The 17,659-nt window shown below is 36.3% G+C and overlaps 1 protein-coding gene across 3 annotated transcripts in view; it reads right to left on the reverse strand.

Moving 5' to 3' along the window:
• LOC110116051 (ubiquitin carboxyl-terminal hydrolase 26) overlaps nucleotides 1–17,659 on the reverse strand; it is a 90,412-nt gene that overhangs the window by 52,552 nt on the left and 20,201 nt on the right. For all 3 annotated transcript variants that reach the window (XR_003699511.1, XM_028691697.1, XM_028691696.1), the window contains exons 7-9: nucleotides 13,090–13,271; nucleotides 9,768–10,052; nucleotides 9,472–9,679 (exon numbers count right to left, since the gene is read on the reverse strand). Coding sequence is in view for 2 of the 3 variants with exons in the window: in XM_028691697.1 (XP_028547530.1) it covers nucleotides 9,472–9,679; nucleotides 9,768–10,052; nucleotides 13,090–13,271 (675 nt within the window). In the remaining variant the exon portion in view is untranslated. The remainder of the gene's footprint in view (nucleotides 1–9,471; nucleotides 9,680–9,767; nucleotides 10,053–13,089; nucleotides 13,272–17,659) is intronic.

The raw sequence follows: 17,659 nt of genomic DNA on the forward strand, positions 1-17,659 counted from the left end.
GATCTAAAATCTTACTCTCAAAAAATTTTTTGTTAATATTCTTTAAATTCCCCCATCTAATCCTAGAAAATCGTTTTACTATATTTTTTATTTTATGCCCCTTTATCTTAAAGTCTAAAACTAATAATCAATGTTGGGTACATAAATTTTCACTCGGAATAACTTTATAATCTAAACGATTTAATATTCTAATAAGAAAATAGTCAATCTGGGTTGTACTATATCCATTTTTATAAGTGATGAGATGTTCATTCCTTTTCTTAAATAAGGTATTATCATAAACTAAATCTTCAGTCCGTTGTGGAGTAATTTTATTTCTCTTCATTGATTGGATGAACGAGTATGTGCTCCAATTTCTTTCACAACAAGATGAGGATGAAACTTGGCCAAGCAATTTTATGGCGATTGTTTGAAGTAGAGGTGCTGAAACTTCATGTATAATCCACCACATTTTCGGATCAATTCTCCACCTATCACGCAATGACTCTTGATCACCAAAGTCCTCTAAATAACCAAAAAATTTAGCAAGTTCAATATTGACACTTCTTCTCTCCTCATTTGAAAAATAACACTTCAAATATGTCTTCCTCATATTTGAAATTTCTAAATCTTTTTGTGGAGAAACTCTTTGAGAATCATCTTGAAGTCATTCTTTAGTTGAATATCTTCAAAAAATATTAAAATGAAATAATTAAAAAATATTGAAATTACTAAACAATAAATTGTGAATTAATAATGAAAATTTTTTAAATTTACCTGGGATTTAGTGAGTGAGCCAAGCAAAGTAAATGTGTATTACTTTTGCTCCCCTATCTTCTAGAATAGCATAAATAACATCCCAGAAGCTTGAATCTTTATGAAGTGCCTTCCTCTCATGTCTATATATAATTTCTTTTACTTTGGCAAGCATTAAATCCCACATCTCATAAATGAGATATAAACATGTCTTATCTGTATCAGCTACTCTCAACATCTCATAAATTGGATCTGTGAAATTTATGATGTATTCAATCTCATCCCACCATAAAATCATCTAAAAGCTTCTCCTTTATATATCTAAACTTTACAACATCATCTTCCCTATAATAGGACCATTTGTCACTGATCACTATAGCTTGAAGACCATTTTTTATTTTTTTTGTAATCTTCTTAACATCACTATAAACGAGGCAAACCGAGTTTCAGCAACCGCAAGCAACTTCAAATTAGAGAAATCATTGAACATGGAGAGTCATGGAGTGATTCAAAATAAAATTCTTAATTACAACTTCATCTCCAGCAATCACTATTATCCAATGACATTCATTGTAGGTGATTTCATTTGCCTCGGTATTCTTAGCTGCACAAATATTCTTCAAGTAAGCGTATGCACAACACATGGTGTCCAAAAAATATGAGGATAGGCTTGCTCTACAAGTAGACATGCAACTCTACAAACAGGTGCATTATCAAAAATGACCTGGATGATGTTTGAAGACCCCACTATCATGATAACTTCTTTGATTAAATTAGAAAGGAAGAACTTATTCTTGTACTATCCTTCACAGTTTACAGCTTTGATAAACATAGGATAGCTCTCTGTTACAACCATGAAGTTGATAAGTAGTCTTCTTTGTGGATCTGTCCACCCATCACAAACCAAAGTAACTCATTTTTCCTTCCAAACTACTCTATTAGGCTCGAACAACTTCTCAATATTATCCCTCTTTGCAATAACTACGTTCTAATGACATTATATCCAGGTGGCACATATCCTGCAAAATTATTATTGCATGCATAGATAAATGCATTCTTGTAATGTGGATTTCTTGCTAGGTTAAAAGGAAGTCCAACTGAGTAAAACATTTTAGCTATTTCCTCATCTAGTTGTTCTCTCATTTGTAAATTAAATGCTTTATCCAAAGCATTATCTACAACATGTTTTCTTCTTTTTAGTTCAAATCCCTCCATCCGAAAAGGCCCCATAGTGCTTGGAAGTGGAATATGTTTTGGAAGCTCTTTTTTACTCCTTTGCTCAGCTTCGCAGATTTTTCTTTACAATTCAATCATTTGTGATGAGCTTATATTTGAGCATACTTTAATTCTATGACCACTAATCTTCAACAAATGAGCTTTCACTCTATAATACGATCCTTTGTATGTGGCATTACAAAAATTTTATTTGAATGCAATATTGCCACCCCCTTCTAACGTTTTACCTATTTTTGTCACATAACTCCACAAAGGTTTGTTATCTTCAAAAATTGTCTCTGATGGACCATTTGTAAACCCAATTCCCACACCACGAGAGTTCATTATCCTACGAAGGATCGACACAAATTAATCCACATGAATTTGAAACATGAAAATTTTTAATTAAAGTGTAGATATGGTGTGCCTCTGCCGGGGGTCCAAGGGGGTGCTGCCCCCTGGCGGGGTTCGACCTTCTCGGCACTGCTTGGTACCATTCGGTACCCCTCTGTACCGAGAAGTACCGAGCGATACCAAGTTCCGGTACCGAGCGATACCAAGTTCCTGTACCAAGCAGTACTGAGCAGTGCCGAGTACCGAGCAGTACCGGTACCAAGTACTGAGCGGTACCAATCAGTACTGAGCATTATCGAGTACCGAACGGTACCGAGCAGTATTGAGCGGTACCGAGCAGTATCGAGCGGTACCGAGTACCGAGCAGTACTGAATTCTAGTATCGCTCAGTACCGAGCAGTACCGAGCGATACCGAGTACCGAGCGCTACCGAGTACCAATCGATACCGAGTTCTGGTATCGAGCCTACGCTTAAGAACTTTTTTATTCCTTTCAATCATTTGTGATGAGCTTATATTTGAGCATACTTTAATTCTATGACCACTAATCTTCAACAAATGTACCGAGCCTACGATTAAGAAAACGAAGAATGAAGAAAACGAACCTTCAATGCTCACGTCGCCTTCACTGTTCGTGTTGTCGAGTCGCTCAGCCGACTAAGGATTATGTCGGCTTTAATGCTCGCGTCGTCAAGCTTCTTTGTCGACGAAGGATGATCATGTCCACTTCTATGCTCGCGTCGTCGAGCCGCTCCTTCAACTATAACGAAGAAGACTAACACCAGTGTGGAAACGAAAAACCTAGCTCGCCGAAATATTTAAGCCGCATAAATGAATAAGGATATGGAGCGGATAGCCGAAATGAATAGGGCAAATTGCGGCTCTATTTTTTTTAATAGGACACACGTATGGATACGTGTGTCGGATCAAATTTAAATAATATTTTAATTGGACACGGCATAGCCGTATCCGACACGTATCTGTGCCGTATCGGAGGCGTACCCAAATCCGACACGTATCCAATACAGCATGCCTCATAAATAGGCATATCTGTGCAACATAGGATGAGACTTAGAAAGGAAAAAGATTTGGAGGAGAGATTCACCTTGATCAAGGTTTGGAAACAATCTACCACTACATGGAAGATAATTGTTCGTCGATGGCTTCGGCGAGGGTGAAGACAATCTTTTCTACGTATTCCTCTACGGTTTGGTTAACCTCCGGATTGATGTCGAAGAACTATGAGTTGAGAATATCTACTTGACTTTGATCGTTGTAAACAAATCCGTGGTCACGTTCTAGATACTCCATACATCACTAGACAGCAACTTCAAGTTTTTGAAACCTTCAGACAACAATAGGGGCCCTTTTGGACGACTGGACAGCAAGGAGAGGCCGCGGTAAATTCAGGACAGCACTGGATCTTCTGGACAGCAAAGGAGTTGGCTGAAATTCTGGACAGCACGCAGGATTTGTCCAGAAATCTAGACAACAATTTGAGTGGTGAAGATTTCAGAGTTTCAGCCTTCTGGATGCAAGGGAACTAGGTGAATATCATGGGGAAATAAGTGAACAATAGTGGAAGAAACCAGGGATTAATTTCCTTGCCTAGGAGGCAAGCTAATTAAATCCAAAAACCAATTGGAGAGAGGGAGGGGGCGGCTGGTTTTGGAGGGGACTGATAGGAAATACTTGAGTTCGCAAGTAACCCTAAGGTAATACTTGAGTTCGCAAGCAAACCTAACCCAAATCGGCACACAAATAGCGCAAAAACATAATGGGGCATTAATTGAATAGGAGAGAGAGGGAGGGGCAGCAGCCCATAATGGGATTGATTGAATAATTAATTGGAGTAATTAAGATCTAGATTTAGAATATTAAATTAGGAAAGGGGTTTAATTCCAATCCCAATTAAGATTCTAATTGATATGATTTGTGGATCCTTTCCAAAGATAACTCTTTTATTTTGGGAAAGAAATTTAAATTCAAATATGAGGGCATTTGAATTCCATTTGAATTCAAATAGTTTCCAAACTTAGGGAAGCTAATTTAGGAAAGTTATAATTGCTAGGTTTAAAACTTGGAGGGAAAGGGGAAGTGGCCGGCGGCTAAGGCTTGGGGTTGGGGTTGAGGCCGCCAGTTTGGAGGAAGTGGTGAATAGCCTTATGGCCGACGGCTTAGTAGTGGGGGTTGGGATGGCAAGCCGGGATTGTAGAGGTGTTGGTGGGGCTTGGCCGAGAGAGGGAGGAAGGGGAGTATGGACGGCCATTTGTGGGGGAGGGAGGGTAAGAGGGGGAAGGAGTAAGTCGACCACGAACCCGGACGCATCCTGCGGTTGGTGGGTATTGCAGTGCCCTCACCTAGGGACTTCAATCTCTCCAAGAACTCTCAAGCTCTCCAAAAACAAACAAGTGTAGAACATTTTTTGTAATAACATTCATTAACTCAAAAGAGAATAAGATGACTTTTAAATAGCCTCATACAATGAAGAAAAATAAAAAAACCAACATACCCTTAGGGCATACATATGACTATCCCCTCAAGTGAGGGTACAAACAAAAAAATGTAGAAATAAATTAAATACATATAATGACTCACAAATAAATCGGTGCAATTGTGGTCGTAGATCGTCGACCACGCCTCTGGTAGACTCTCCAAGGTCGGATGTCCTCATCAAGAATCTAATCTTATTTAGAGAAGGTGTCCAGTCTTAAAATTAACTCTTCCAAAAGCTCTATTTTTTTCTCTAATGCAACTATTGATTATGGAGAATTATGCGCCATTCTTGTAGCCTCCTCCTTTATATACTTAGGTGTTCCCATATCTCCCAAAAAGCTTCATATTTCTGATTTTCAAAGTTTATTGAGCAAGGCCTCTTCCTTACTTGAAGGGTGGAAATGCAAGTCTCTATATCTTTCCCTGGCAGGTTGCAGTTCCTAAAGTTCACCTTTGTAAATTCTATAGCTTACTAGATTAAATGTATTATTCTTCTTAAAACCTATATAAAATTTCTTAACAAAACCTATGCAAGATTCTTTTTCCATAGTGACATCAATGCCAAAAAACTCCATCTGGTCTCTTGGACAGATATGTGTAAACCCCTTTCCTATGGGGGCCTTGGCATCCCTTGCATTTCCTTCATATACTTACAATTGTGCTTCTATTTGGTGGATTATTACTAAAGACTCTCTTCACCAACCTTTGAAAGAAAAAATACATCTTTCTGCAATTTATGAAATCCAAAACCATCCATGTGGTGGAAAGCTCTTACACCCACTTTGGAGAAAATGGCTTCCTTTCTTCAGTTTAATGTTTGGGATGGGTATAATCTTTCATTTTTATGGGATCCTTGGATTAATGGAAAGTCTACTGCTGATTAGGAGGGATGCTCCTTTTTCTTACATATGGCGCATCTTAATAGAATTGTTTTGAATTTCATTCATAATGGAGCTTGGAATTTACCTCCCCCTTCCTCAAAACATTAGGCTAGCAAATTTTTCAATCCCTATTTTATCTGAAAGTAAAAATTGTATCAAGTGAATAGAAAAAAATAATCCAAGTATTAGATCATTTATACATTCACTCTATTCCAGCTCATTGCTCTTGCTTGGCCTAGGCGGGTATGGCATAGGCACCATGCCATCCAATTTTCAATTTTTTTTTTGCTTAAAACAAAAGATATACTTCTCAAGATTAATATCCATGAGTTGTCTGATTGCGTTCCATGCACCTCATCACTCGAAAGTGTTAGGCACCTTTACTTGAATGTGACTTTTCTTTTCAGATTCTTTGTAGCATCTTGCCCTCCTCTTCCTAACAGTTTCATCCTAATATTGGACAAGTGTTGGATTGCATTGCCGATTATGATATTCTACATGTTGGAGTTAAAGATGATTATTTCTTGCTTGTTTTTGCCTTGATTTACTTTATTTGGAGGGAGCGAAATAGGAGAAATTTTGGGAATCATGCCCACAATTTAGAAATCAAACAAGCAACTCATCTCAAATTGTTGAGTTGGAACAATTGGCTTGATATCAGTTCTTTTTTTCATTAATTTGTGGCTGGGTTTTTCTCCTCTTTGGCGGCAATGGTTTCTCCTCTTCTTTGTTCAGTTTCGTCGCCTCTGGCCAATAAGGACTAGTTTTTGTCCTGCCCATTTGTTGTAGCCTGAATAGTCTTTACTTCTGCTCAAGCAATCGAGTGCCTTCTCCCCGTGATGATTTTATTAATTTGTTGTGGGTAGTTTTTTGTTGTCGTTTGAGTCCAATTTTTAGTTGTTCTCTTTTTTACTTCTTTATCTATGTTTTGCTTTTTCTAGGTGCCTAATTTGGTCTTCCTTTTCATTTTATTACCCCTGAGCATTGTAGTTTTTTGAGTGCAACTCTACTTGTATGATCATATCCTATTGAGTTGTTTGTTGTCAATGGCCACATTATAATTCTTCCAAAAGCTCTATGGTGTTTGGATTATGTGTGCTAACCTATGCGTCCTCCCATATGGGCTTCACCCCCTTCTTGTGTGTGGGGCACACTTGCACTTCCATTGCATCGTAGAGATTGTCGTAGCTACTTTTGTAGACTATTTTTAAGCTATCTAGGGCTAAAAACCAACGATCTTTCTCAATTGTAGATTGCATCTCTCCCCTTTGGATGACTTCCATATTTCCTTGATCTAGATCAATATCATGCCTCCACTAGGAAACACTAGTAGAAGAATCTCTGAAAGGGATCATGGCGCAGAACATAATAATTGAAAGTAGGAATATCATATAAATACAAGTCTCACTTACTGGGCGTATATATAAATTGTTTGGTGACAACATCAGAGTGTCTATTAACATTCACAAGCACAAACTTTATGAGGGAAAGATAACATTGATCATAATATGTTGATGCTCTTTGTATGCACTAAAACATTGTTGTTGAAACTAAAGATGATAGAGGTTAAGAAGCAAATTACAGTTTTTGCTGGTGGCTGCCACTTTGTTTAACAGAAAAGATCTCGATGGAGAAAAGATACGAACTTAATTAAGAATCAAGAACAGTAGTACAGGCTACGAGCATCTAATGAAGCATAGAGATGTCCAACAGCTGGTTGTGGTGGTCGACAAGAAAGCTAGGGGCATTAAGGTCGAGAAAAGGATTTCACTCGACAATTGACATTGTTATGGCATCTATGCGAAGCAGCAGCAGTGGGATTGAAATGCAGCAAGTGCGAGGGTTGCCAATAAGGTTTAGCAAAAATTGAGATAACTCGACAACAAGAATTCGTGGTGGGCATTCAAATCTAGCACTTCGCATGGGTTATGAAAGCAGGGTGAGGGAGAATGTCGGTAAAAGGGATGCGAGAAAGAAGTGATGGGGATGTGTTAAGAGGCTTCAAGGATTGTTGTAGTGGTGGTTTAAGATTAAGGGTTCGTGAAAGGCCAAGGAAAATGTTGACTAGTTTAGAGTTTCTGGAAAGATTTCATACTAAAATTTTCCTGCTATGGATGGTCATGTTTTCTTTGATGGAAAGGGGTGCAGGTTTCTCTATCAGAGTTTTGGAATACTAGCTAACTAATGAAGGAGATTTTAGGTCAATTGGATCAATGGTTATGAATTTAACAATTTTTTAGGGCTGTTCAAAGCAGGTGTAGTGTAAAAGTTAGGATTTGTGGAAATGAAAGGCTCAATTTTTGTGAGGGTCGATAAGCTAAGAATTTGGAAAGATGGCGGGAATGTAGAAGAACAAGAAATAAGAAAAAAAATGAATATTTAAGGGACCACAAAACTTAACTGTGGTTAATTTGCAAATCAAATTAAAGCTGAAAGCATTAACTCCTTGTAGACACAAATTCTTGCAGGAAATCAAAGTAGTTTTACATTGAACCAATTGATATATAGATCGGACATGAAACATTGTAGAAAAGGAGAAAAATTCATAAGAAAATATACCAAAATCCTTCCTTAAAATTTGTCAATAAACTATAATGGCATCCCCTCTCAAAATCTCTTCATATATGAAAATAAATAATACGACACCACTTTAAAGGATTCAATTAAATATTTGATTATTTGTTTTAAATTCTTAATTTGGGATGATTTATAGGATTCAAAATAACTTTTTTATATTTAAAATACTCTCCAAATAATATAAGGTGCAGCACATTATTTTTTAACATGAAAATAAAATAAAAAGATAAAAAAAAAACATTAATAATTGATCTGGTGATGGGACTCTTAGCTTGTCTTGCATCAAGGAGTCACAACATTGTGAAGAATTGCAGCAAGGGAACCATGAGGATCAAGAGGGTTGAGGGTTATGTAAGAGAAGCAAAATGTGAGTAATAAAAGCATAAAAAGGACAAGACATCCACGTGTGAAGATGACGCATGAAATATATTTCAATTTGTCAAAATTGGTATGCAGATGCATGCATGTGTGGCACGGTGTTGATGCGAGTTGTGGCACAACTTGGAGTGATACCCGAACACAACTTGGATCTAGAAAGAGAATACTTAATTGGTCTCATAAATAATTTGCATACGCTCAATCATCAATAAACAATCATAATCAATTGCAAGCCACAGATCCCATTTACAGAAATTGGGTTACAAAAATGATATCAAATAAATTAAATTCAAATAAAATCTAACCTAATAGTAAATTATATCCTAATATCACTAAAAAAAGATGAGTGAAAATATATATAAATACAAATAGAAAAAATTTGGCCAAAAATGAATGTGTTTTCAAAATGGAGATCCAATTCAAACTCCTTTTCAGCTTGATTTGACTCCTTCAGATAGCCTATAAAAATTTGGCCTTTTCTGACTAATTCAATTGAATTGTGTACTACATGTCCATAGAAAACAATTTTTTTAATCATATTATTATCAAACAAATATTGACAAATAGCAATACATCAAGGTTTCATCCATCCATCAAACATCCTTAAAACGCCTGCTAACAATTTTTGATGTTGTAATTCCATATATATATGGTAGCAACTCCTCTTTTGATGACCAAAAAGGTGTCATTGTTGTTTAAAATTCATGAAATTCCTGGTCGAAGCTATCATATCCAATTGCAACATCATGTCAGGATGAAAAGAAAGCAGTATATAGAAATGATAGGACATTTCAGAGATATTCCTATGCACTGTCTTTGCATTGTGTTCTACTAACCTTCTCACAGATTAGTGAACTAATAATCACTTCCAAGTTTTCAGGTTCGCCCGTCGAGGATATATTTTTTCCAGTAGTGGTAACATATGCTCTCCATTTTGCTAGCCATGAAGAAGGGAGTAAGAAGTACTTACACCCCGTATGAAGTGCTAAAGTCTTCCCAATGAGCAACTTTTCATGATTCTGCCGTTTTCTGTTTTTTTCTGCTCTGAGATTTACAAAAGAAAAAAGAAGGCATGAATGAAGAGTAAAAATTCTAGCACATCTTAGAAATTGAAATGCAACTAAGGCGGCACCTTAAGGAATCTTCCAAGTTTGCGACTTCTGTCATCTCCCTGTTGCAAATCTCACAGGGTTTACTATAAGAAGGGAAGGCCACAGAACCCAATTTATCCTCAGGCCTCACTTTACTCGCACTATCATAAAAAAAGTTCCAAAGAGCATCAGGAACCAGTATGCGCTTAGCCCCGGTAGCCTGCTCTGGAAGAAGATTGCCATGTGTGCATGTGAGAGCCGCTGTTGGTCCAGCATCAGACTCACAAGGAGAATCAACATTCTTTCTACGCAACCACTGCAACAGCCTGAAATAGAAAAGCATACTGACATAAAAGTTCGCAAAACCAATAAGTTTTTTTTTTCTCAAAATAAGAAGAAATAATCATAATGCTCATGAAAATTATAGGGAATAACTGAAAAAGTAACTAAAATAGTAACTCTCCTCCAGTTCTTTCAGGTAATTTTTGGAACAATTTGGGAACTAATGCCCATTCCACTAGAGCAAAAGTGGAATGTTAGTAGCTAGGTCATGCCGAAGTGGCGAAATGGAATCCGGTCTGCTACAACTTACGTGATTTAAGGCAATACCAACTACAGTCTTGATCTTGATGCATATATAAGATAGGCTTGGTTGTTATAATTTTAGAAAAGAGGACTTCCAGATTAACTACTTAAGCTAAGATGTCTAACCATGATATTATATATATGCTAACTAGTAATGCAATTATTTTTATTATTTAATATTTGATGTGAAAGTTTTTATTTCTATATCCACACACAAGGCTTATGCAAATGAAGTTCGTAAGACAAATGTTGATAATCAATTAGTTGACAGTTGGGATTAAATTAAAGACTGATACATAACTGGGTACAATTTAGGCGAAAGGATGAACATCACATTAAAGTTGGATGACATGCCTTGCTTCTTATTGTATTTATTATTGCATTTACATGATAATCCATTAAACTGATTGATAGATAGGTAGACATAGCAAACTGATAGACTACATCGCATAATGATTAATAGAAACATATAATAGAATCATCAATATTACTATAACTAATAGATAACTAATGTTTGCTTCACTGCAACCTTGTTATAGATTTATAGAAATTTTCTCAATTTTCTTATAGATTGATAGACACTTTTTTCTTATTGAGAATCTCCTGTTTTGCTTATCATATTGATTTTTACCATTGATTGATATTGATTACATAGATAATCATTCATATTGATAGCTTATTGATTGATATTGACTAAAATTTGCGAATATATATTGATTTTTTTATCTTGCATTAAAGGCAGATGGTGAGTTTTGATTACTTGCTAAGCTTTGTCATCTCATTATATAGTTTTTACATGCTTCCCTATAAAGGGAAGGAGTCTGTGAATTGAAGCTTAGCAGTAATGATGTTTTGATTTTATTTTAAGTTCTTTGGATTATATGCATACTTTTGTAGCCAATAGTAGCTATTGTATATATGCTTTTTAGACTTTGGATTTTATAGCAAGATATAAATATTAATACCTTTACTTTGTATAGAAGAAGAAGGTCGGGATGACTACTGACCAAAAAGAATCGATCAAAGAGAATCAGCCTAAGAAATAGAGAAGAGATGACCAAAGATTCTACTAGAGAGAGGCGCCTAAAGGTATTAGGATTTAGAAAACTAGCTCTAATACCATGAAGAATCTCTTGATTTATTATTCTTCTTGTTTAGAAAAGGTATTGCATCCACGCATATAAACTAAAAAATTTAATAAAAGAAATAATTAATTAGCTTAATTCTATCCTAAAATTTAGGAAACAAAATCATAGGAGAAGAATTTTTTCCAAAAATTAAAAATAGAAATATATTAGAAACACAATTGATCTCTCCTTTCTTTCCTAAAATAAATATCTTAATTAGTAAACAAAATAATAGTAGTAGATCACAATCAATCTCTCCTTTTATTCCTAAAATAAATTCCCTAACTTTGACTTTCAAATATTCAAAAATAGTTTTAGGACTACAAATTAAAGAGAGATTCTAGAACTTTTTTGGTTCAAATGAATGGGATGTAACTTGATTAATTGAATCAATCAAGTAAAGAAAGCTATGATTGGGTCCTATGCATGATCGAAGCTATTGATAAATTTTGGCTCAAACAAATAGAATAATGAATCTTAGGATAGTGTTATTTTGAACTCTTTAGAAAGTTATTTGAAAACCTTCAAGAGAGCCCAAGAAAGCATCTAAAAAGGAAATGTTAAATAGAGGAAGCTTCAAGTTGAGTTTGATTCAACTTGAATAAAAATGACCCTAAGGTTATCTAAAAGTGAGATAATTCCAATAAACCTTGTAAAGTTAATGGGGTGAAATGTTTGCGACGTTGAGAAGCTTCCAAACACTATGATGAAGAAAAGGGAATTCCTAAGGATGTTCATATTTTAGAGTGTTTTGATTCATTTGAATTGGCAAAAACATCGATATGACTTGAGATTAATTTTGGTATAATCTATTAAGTAGCCCATAAGGGCTGATTTTGTATTTTTAGAAATTGCTTATATTTAATTATGATTTGTTTTAAATTTCAATAATTAGTTGGTTCATTTATTTACTTTAAAATTTGAAAAAACCCAAGACTGGCCGGCAACACCGGACCCCTCTGGCCGGCCACCACGGACCACCGCCAACCATACTTCACTGCCCTTTACCGTCAGCCACAACCTTTTTTCACTTTACATTACATTCATTTTACTTCAAATTATAAAAAATAAAAAATAATATCATGCATTCCATTTACAATCATCTAAATAACTCCAAAGTATTCCATTTACACCGCATTCCAATGTATTCCTTTTTCAAGCAACCAAATAGCCCCTTAATAGGAATCAAATGCAACTTGTGGAATTGAATGAGTGCATGACTTTTTGATTTAGAAGATCCATATGAAATCTAGGATTTGATATAGGTGAAGAAATGGGTCCAAATATGAAAGCAAGTTTCATGCATAGGGGATATCTGCCTCAAATCTGATAATCCAACCAACACTCGTCTTCTTCGATGGACTCTTGAGTGAGAACCATCCATTGAAGATCACTAGATCTTCATGGATTAAAAAAGAGGACATGAAGATTTTGGGATTTGAATGCATCAATAATGGTTTTCCTATTCATATGTATGGCTTAATGAATTTTTCATTTAAAAACACCAAGTTGACCAATTATAGTTTAATCACGATGTCCAAAGAGAAAACAGCATGCCTAACTAAAGTTTGGTGAGACCAAAATCCTAGATTTGCACTTATTATGGTAGAACAAGAGAAACAAATAAGACAAAATGGAAAGAAAACCAAACCATGGCCTGGAAACATAATATGCAGTGCCATCTAGACAATCTCCGGCCAAAGCTGCTTCAGCAAGATTCCTTAAAAGAGCTCTTTTTTCCTTGTAGTCATCTGCATTTACAGCATTCTCGGCAGCATTCTTCAGACAAGCAATACAGAAATCATCACTAGCCAGTGCCGGGCCTCCTCCATACTAAATCACAACATGCAATGAACCCGCAGTTCAAGCACACCAAAAGAAAAGGTTAGCGCAAATTTAGAGTTTGGTTAAAAGAATGTATTAGATGAAGAATACCTTGAAAAAGAAAGAAAAAATACACAATACAAGCCAAAAAGTATCAGAAGTTCAGTTGTTACAAAGATAAACAGAAGGGAATCAACTAATAAATGATATGACGAGTAATGTTTATTTTCCTTAAAAAGAGACATTCTAACATAGAAGTGCAGCAAGACAAGAACAGAAGATCTTTTTACAAGTACTTTCCAATTCCTCATTTTGATGCTCAACCCTTTTAAATAAATCTAATACATATTTCCTAGAAATATTATTTTCTCATGTACCCCTTCTTTAATCCATCGAACTTGAACCCCTTATCTTCAAGAACTTTCCTCAATTATCCTACTTATCAGCTTACTTGTGAGCTAGTCTCATCAATTAGGATCAAATCCTTTACAAATAGTACATAACAATATCACATTTTAAATATTTGTCACAAGAACCTTCATAAATAATACAAATATGTGGAGTTCAAAATTGCCATTAATGTAAATTCTTTTTGTGATTAAAAAGTTTCACTCCACAAGTACTTTTTAATACTAGTCACTTCCATATTACAATATCTTGATAACAACCATGACAGGCACAAACATTTCTCCTCAAAGCCAACCAAAATCTATTCTTGTTTTACAAAACAGATACATATATTCAAAGTAAATGAAAATTCTCTAAATATACGTTCCTAGCTGTGGGCTCCGAAAATTCGGCCCCGGCCTCCGCCCGCTTGTTGTTTGCTTTTTCTTTTGGCGGGTGGAGTTTTAACGAAATTAGTTCTGGGGTAAATTTTGGAAGGCAGATGGGTTTATATAAACGACACTACCTAGAGATTTCGCCCTCATTTTGCGATGACTTTATGATCTGAGTTATGGTTTCCTATAGGCGCAAGCCCCTATAGTTAATTACCCCTCCCGATAACGAGAGAGAACTTTCAATTAAGGCTAGTCATCAATCAGATACGTAAAATATACGTGTTATCTGGCATAGTAGCAGCATGGGCAATTGGAATAGTTGGAGAATTTGGGAATTTGGAGATTTGATATTTAAAATTAGAAATTTCACCATCTTGCACTTAAAGCAGATGGTTGGGGACCCGATCAAGATCCCATGGTTCCGTCGTCCTAGGCCATCGTGGTCCCTAGTCTACTTAGTCAGAGGAGGTAGTCGACATAACCTAACAGAAGAATCCTTGTCGGCAGCCATGGGTTGCTTCGTCCAAGGGGACCTTGTAGACCTGGGATGGATATTTGCCAAAGGGGACAAATTTGAATCCACCTTAGCTAACAGAGGGCATTGTGCTCTATTGATCATATCATATTAATTCATATCTCAAGGATTTGATGTCAATAAAGAACGTATTGGCTCTAGCCATAACCGGTATTTCATGGTGCCATTTGGCGGCAAAACCACTCGGTTCAGAAAGCCCCGGGTCACAACCTTTTATCCTGCGGTGCCATTTGGCGGCAAAACCGCCGGTTAGAGGACACGTACCACGTCCTTATTGGCAGGAGATTGTTTGATAATGGATCATAGTGATATTTTCGATTAGGCATTAGCTCTTTGAGAGCTGAAGTAGTTTTTAATTTGTCCACCCGGCAAACTATTGTGGAGGGTGGATGAATTTTGCTTTAAGTAACTGAATGATTTTGAATTTAAATATCTTGAAATTTTGGGATTTTTGGACTTTGTGGGTATTTGAGGTGGCATTTGAAAATGCCTGAAACTAATCCCTCCAGTTGAGATCTTCAATCAACGCGGCCATCATCGGGGTATTTGGGATCATTCATTTGAAAATATTTGTATTTTGTGGATGAGCCTTGTCAACTCTATTGAGCTGTCAACAGAGGATCGAGTTTCTCGGGCTTCATGCCTTTGTTTGTGAATTTTCTTTGTTAAAGGCCTTGAAGGCCTGATATGAATGTATAAAATAAATATTCCAGTCAATTTCGTGATTGCATATTAATCCGATGATTCGAACCCTGTCTACTCCTATTTACCTGCTTGGGAGGATCGGGCTTCGTAGGCTTCATGCCTTTGTTTAATGAATTCTCTTGATTATAGACCTTGAAGGCCTAATATGAATGTATTAAAACAAATACACCGATCGTCACAACCGTGTATTTGTTTGAAATTTCGAATCCTGTCGGCTCCTATTTAACTGTTTAGGAGGATCGGGTTCGAACTTGAATCCACTTATTGACCCGCGCAACATCCCTAGACGTCACGTGTGTACCAATAACAAGCTCAATGGAGCCCATACAGGTTATGATTGTATTTACCCTTTTTTTGGACCTATGTGTATACAAATTACGGTGCATGTGTAGGGGTACATTGAAATAATTATAGTTGTGCAGGTAATTATCATTTGAGTGTACACAACTTTTCATTTGAGAGCTTATACACGCATTTTGTCCGCTAATATGAGTGTTGCGGATCCGGTGGTGGTGTGGTCTTGAAGTTATGAGGAATCTCCTCATCTTGATGTTGACTCCCCCTTTCTTACTCACCGGAGAGGTCTTCTTTGAAATTTGTGGCCACTGCCTTGAAAAGGGACTCCTTCCAAGATCACCAGTGTAGTAGACTTATTATTTCCAGTGTCTACTGATACAAGAGTTATTTTCTTTTTAAGGATAGAACCAAGAAGAAAATTTGGAACACCATGAAGTTTAGTTCTAATTTGTTCAAACATCTCTTCCATTATGCTAGTAGATATTCTCTGTACATCGAGTCGCCCTTATACCCGCGTACTCGTAGATTTTTAATCACCATTGTCATAGGTGACATTTGTACTTGTGCTCACAGTGGTTCGTTGTGCTTACGAGGTACTCAATGTTGTTATCCATAAGTATTCATTTGCAGGGGACCGTTGTATCCACTACGACCTCTTGGAGATATCCATAGAAGAGCCGTTGTCCCTACATCATATCCACTTTTCACCAATCTCAGGTGGGTTGATGTTTGCACTTGTTTGTAGGGACGTATCTTCCACTACCAAATGCAAGTATTGCCCTCTCAATCTACAGGCATTGTGGGGATTGTTGTAGGAGTTCGTTGCAATGTGTATGATGAATGTTGGATGAACTCCACTCATCGTTGATTCCTTCATACATTTTGACCCTCATTGCTTGTAGGATTCAATACATCTAGCTGCATCTTGATCGTGTGTTTGTAACAGACGTTCATGATTGCTTGCATGTAGATGAGCCATGTTGAGTGTCACAAATCTTATATTTTCTCAATTAGAGGAAGAAAGGTGATGCTTGAATAGCAAGAGATCCTTTATTTTGATTGTTCAAGCCTCTCTATTGTTCACTTGCTTGTGAACAAATCATGTAGGCTTGCGAATTTGGCACAAATCTTTTGTCAATTGACTGATGTTTACTTGGATGGTCCAGACTCTTCATTTGGTACTCGCATGCTTATTTACCATTTGGACTTGAATCTTGTTTACAAGTCTTCTTTCTTGACTATTCAAGTCAAATCTGAATTCCACCTTATTTGCCCAAGTCCAAGCTCAATTATGATCTTTTACATAATTCTTTCAAGTTCATATTAGGTCCAAATCAATGTCTTTTGCAGTCAATTCTTGCAAGTTCAAAGCCCTTTACACTTGGTTCAAATCCGGATTCGAGTTCTCTTGCATATGATTTAAGATCTTGTGATTGTTTAAGTAAAACTTGAATTTGCAAGTCTTTGTCATCTAATTCAAATCAAGCTTCAAGTTGTTTGGATTTAGTTTGAATTTACCATTCACTTAGATTCAAATTAAGATCCTTTTCAAGTTCTTTGTAGCCCAACTCAAGTATTTGCTTGATTTCAAATGTACAATTCATGTCCAAAGTACAAGTTTCAGGTTATAGCAATCTTTATGTTTGAGTTCACTTAAGTCATTTGTTGCAAGTCCACAAGTCTCAAATTGTCCAAGTCCTTATCTTATTTCGGACAAAATTCCGGCAGCCTCTCGACGTCTCCCCCGTTTAGGGGAAAAACCAAGAGACCGCCTACCCGCCACGTCAAGAAAGACGTGCACGGTTGATGTTTGTGAGACACCGCGGCAATGATTTTTTTGTCATCCACCACGCCAAGAAAGACGTGCATGGGTTTTTTTTTAAAGCATTTTATTTGAAAAGCAAAAAAAAAATTTTGTTTAGGTACAGCAGACGGGTCAACACTAGCATCTTATAATTCTTAATTAATTGCATAAACAGAAAATTAATATATATTGTAGATCTTCCAAGGATAACACCATTAATTCGGGACATAGATGTGATTATCCTCCTCATCAACATCTGCCATTTTATTGTACA

Source organism: Dendrobium catenatum, unplaced genomic scaffold, assembly GCF_001605985.2.
Source record: "Dendrobium catenatum unplaced genomic scaffold, ASM160598v2 original_scaffold_51051, whole genome shotgun sequence".
In the NCBI taxonomy this organism is placed as follows: domain Eukaryota; kingdom Viridiplantae; phylum Streptophyta; class Magnoliopsida; order Asparagales; family Orchidaceae; genus Dendrobium; species Dendrobium catenatum.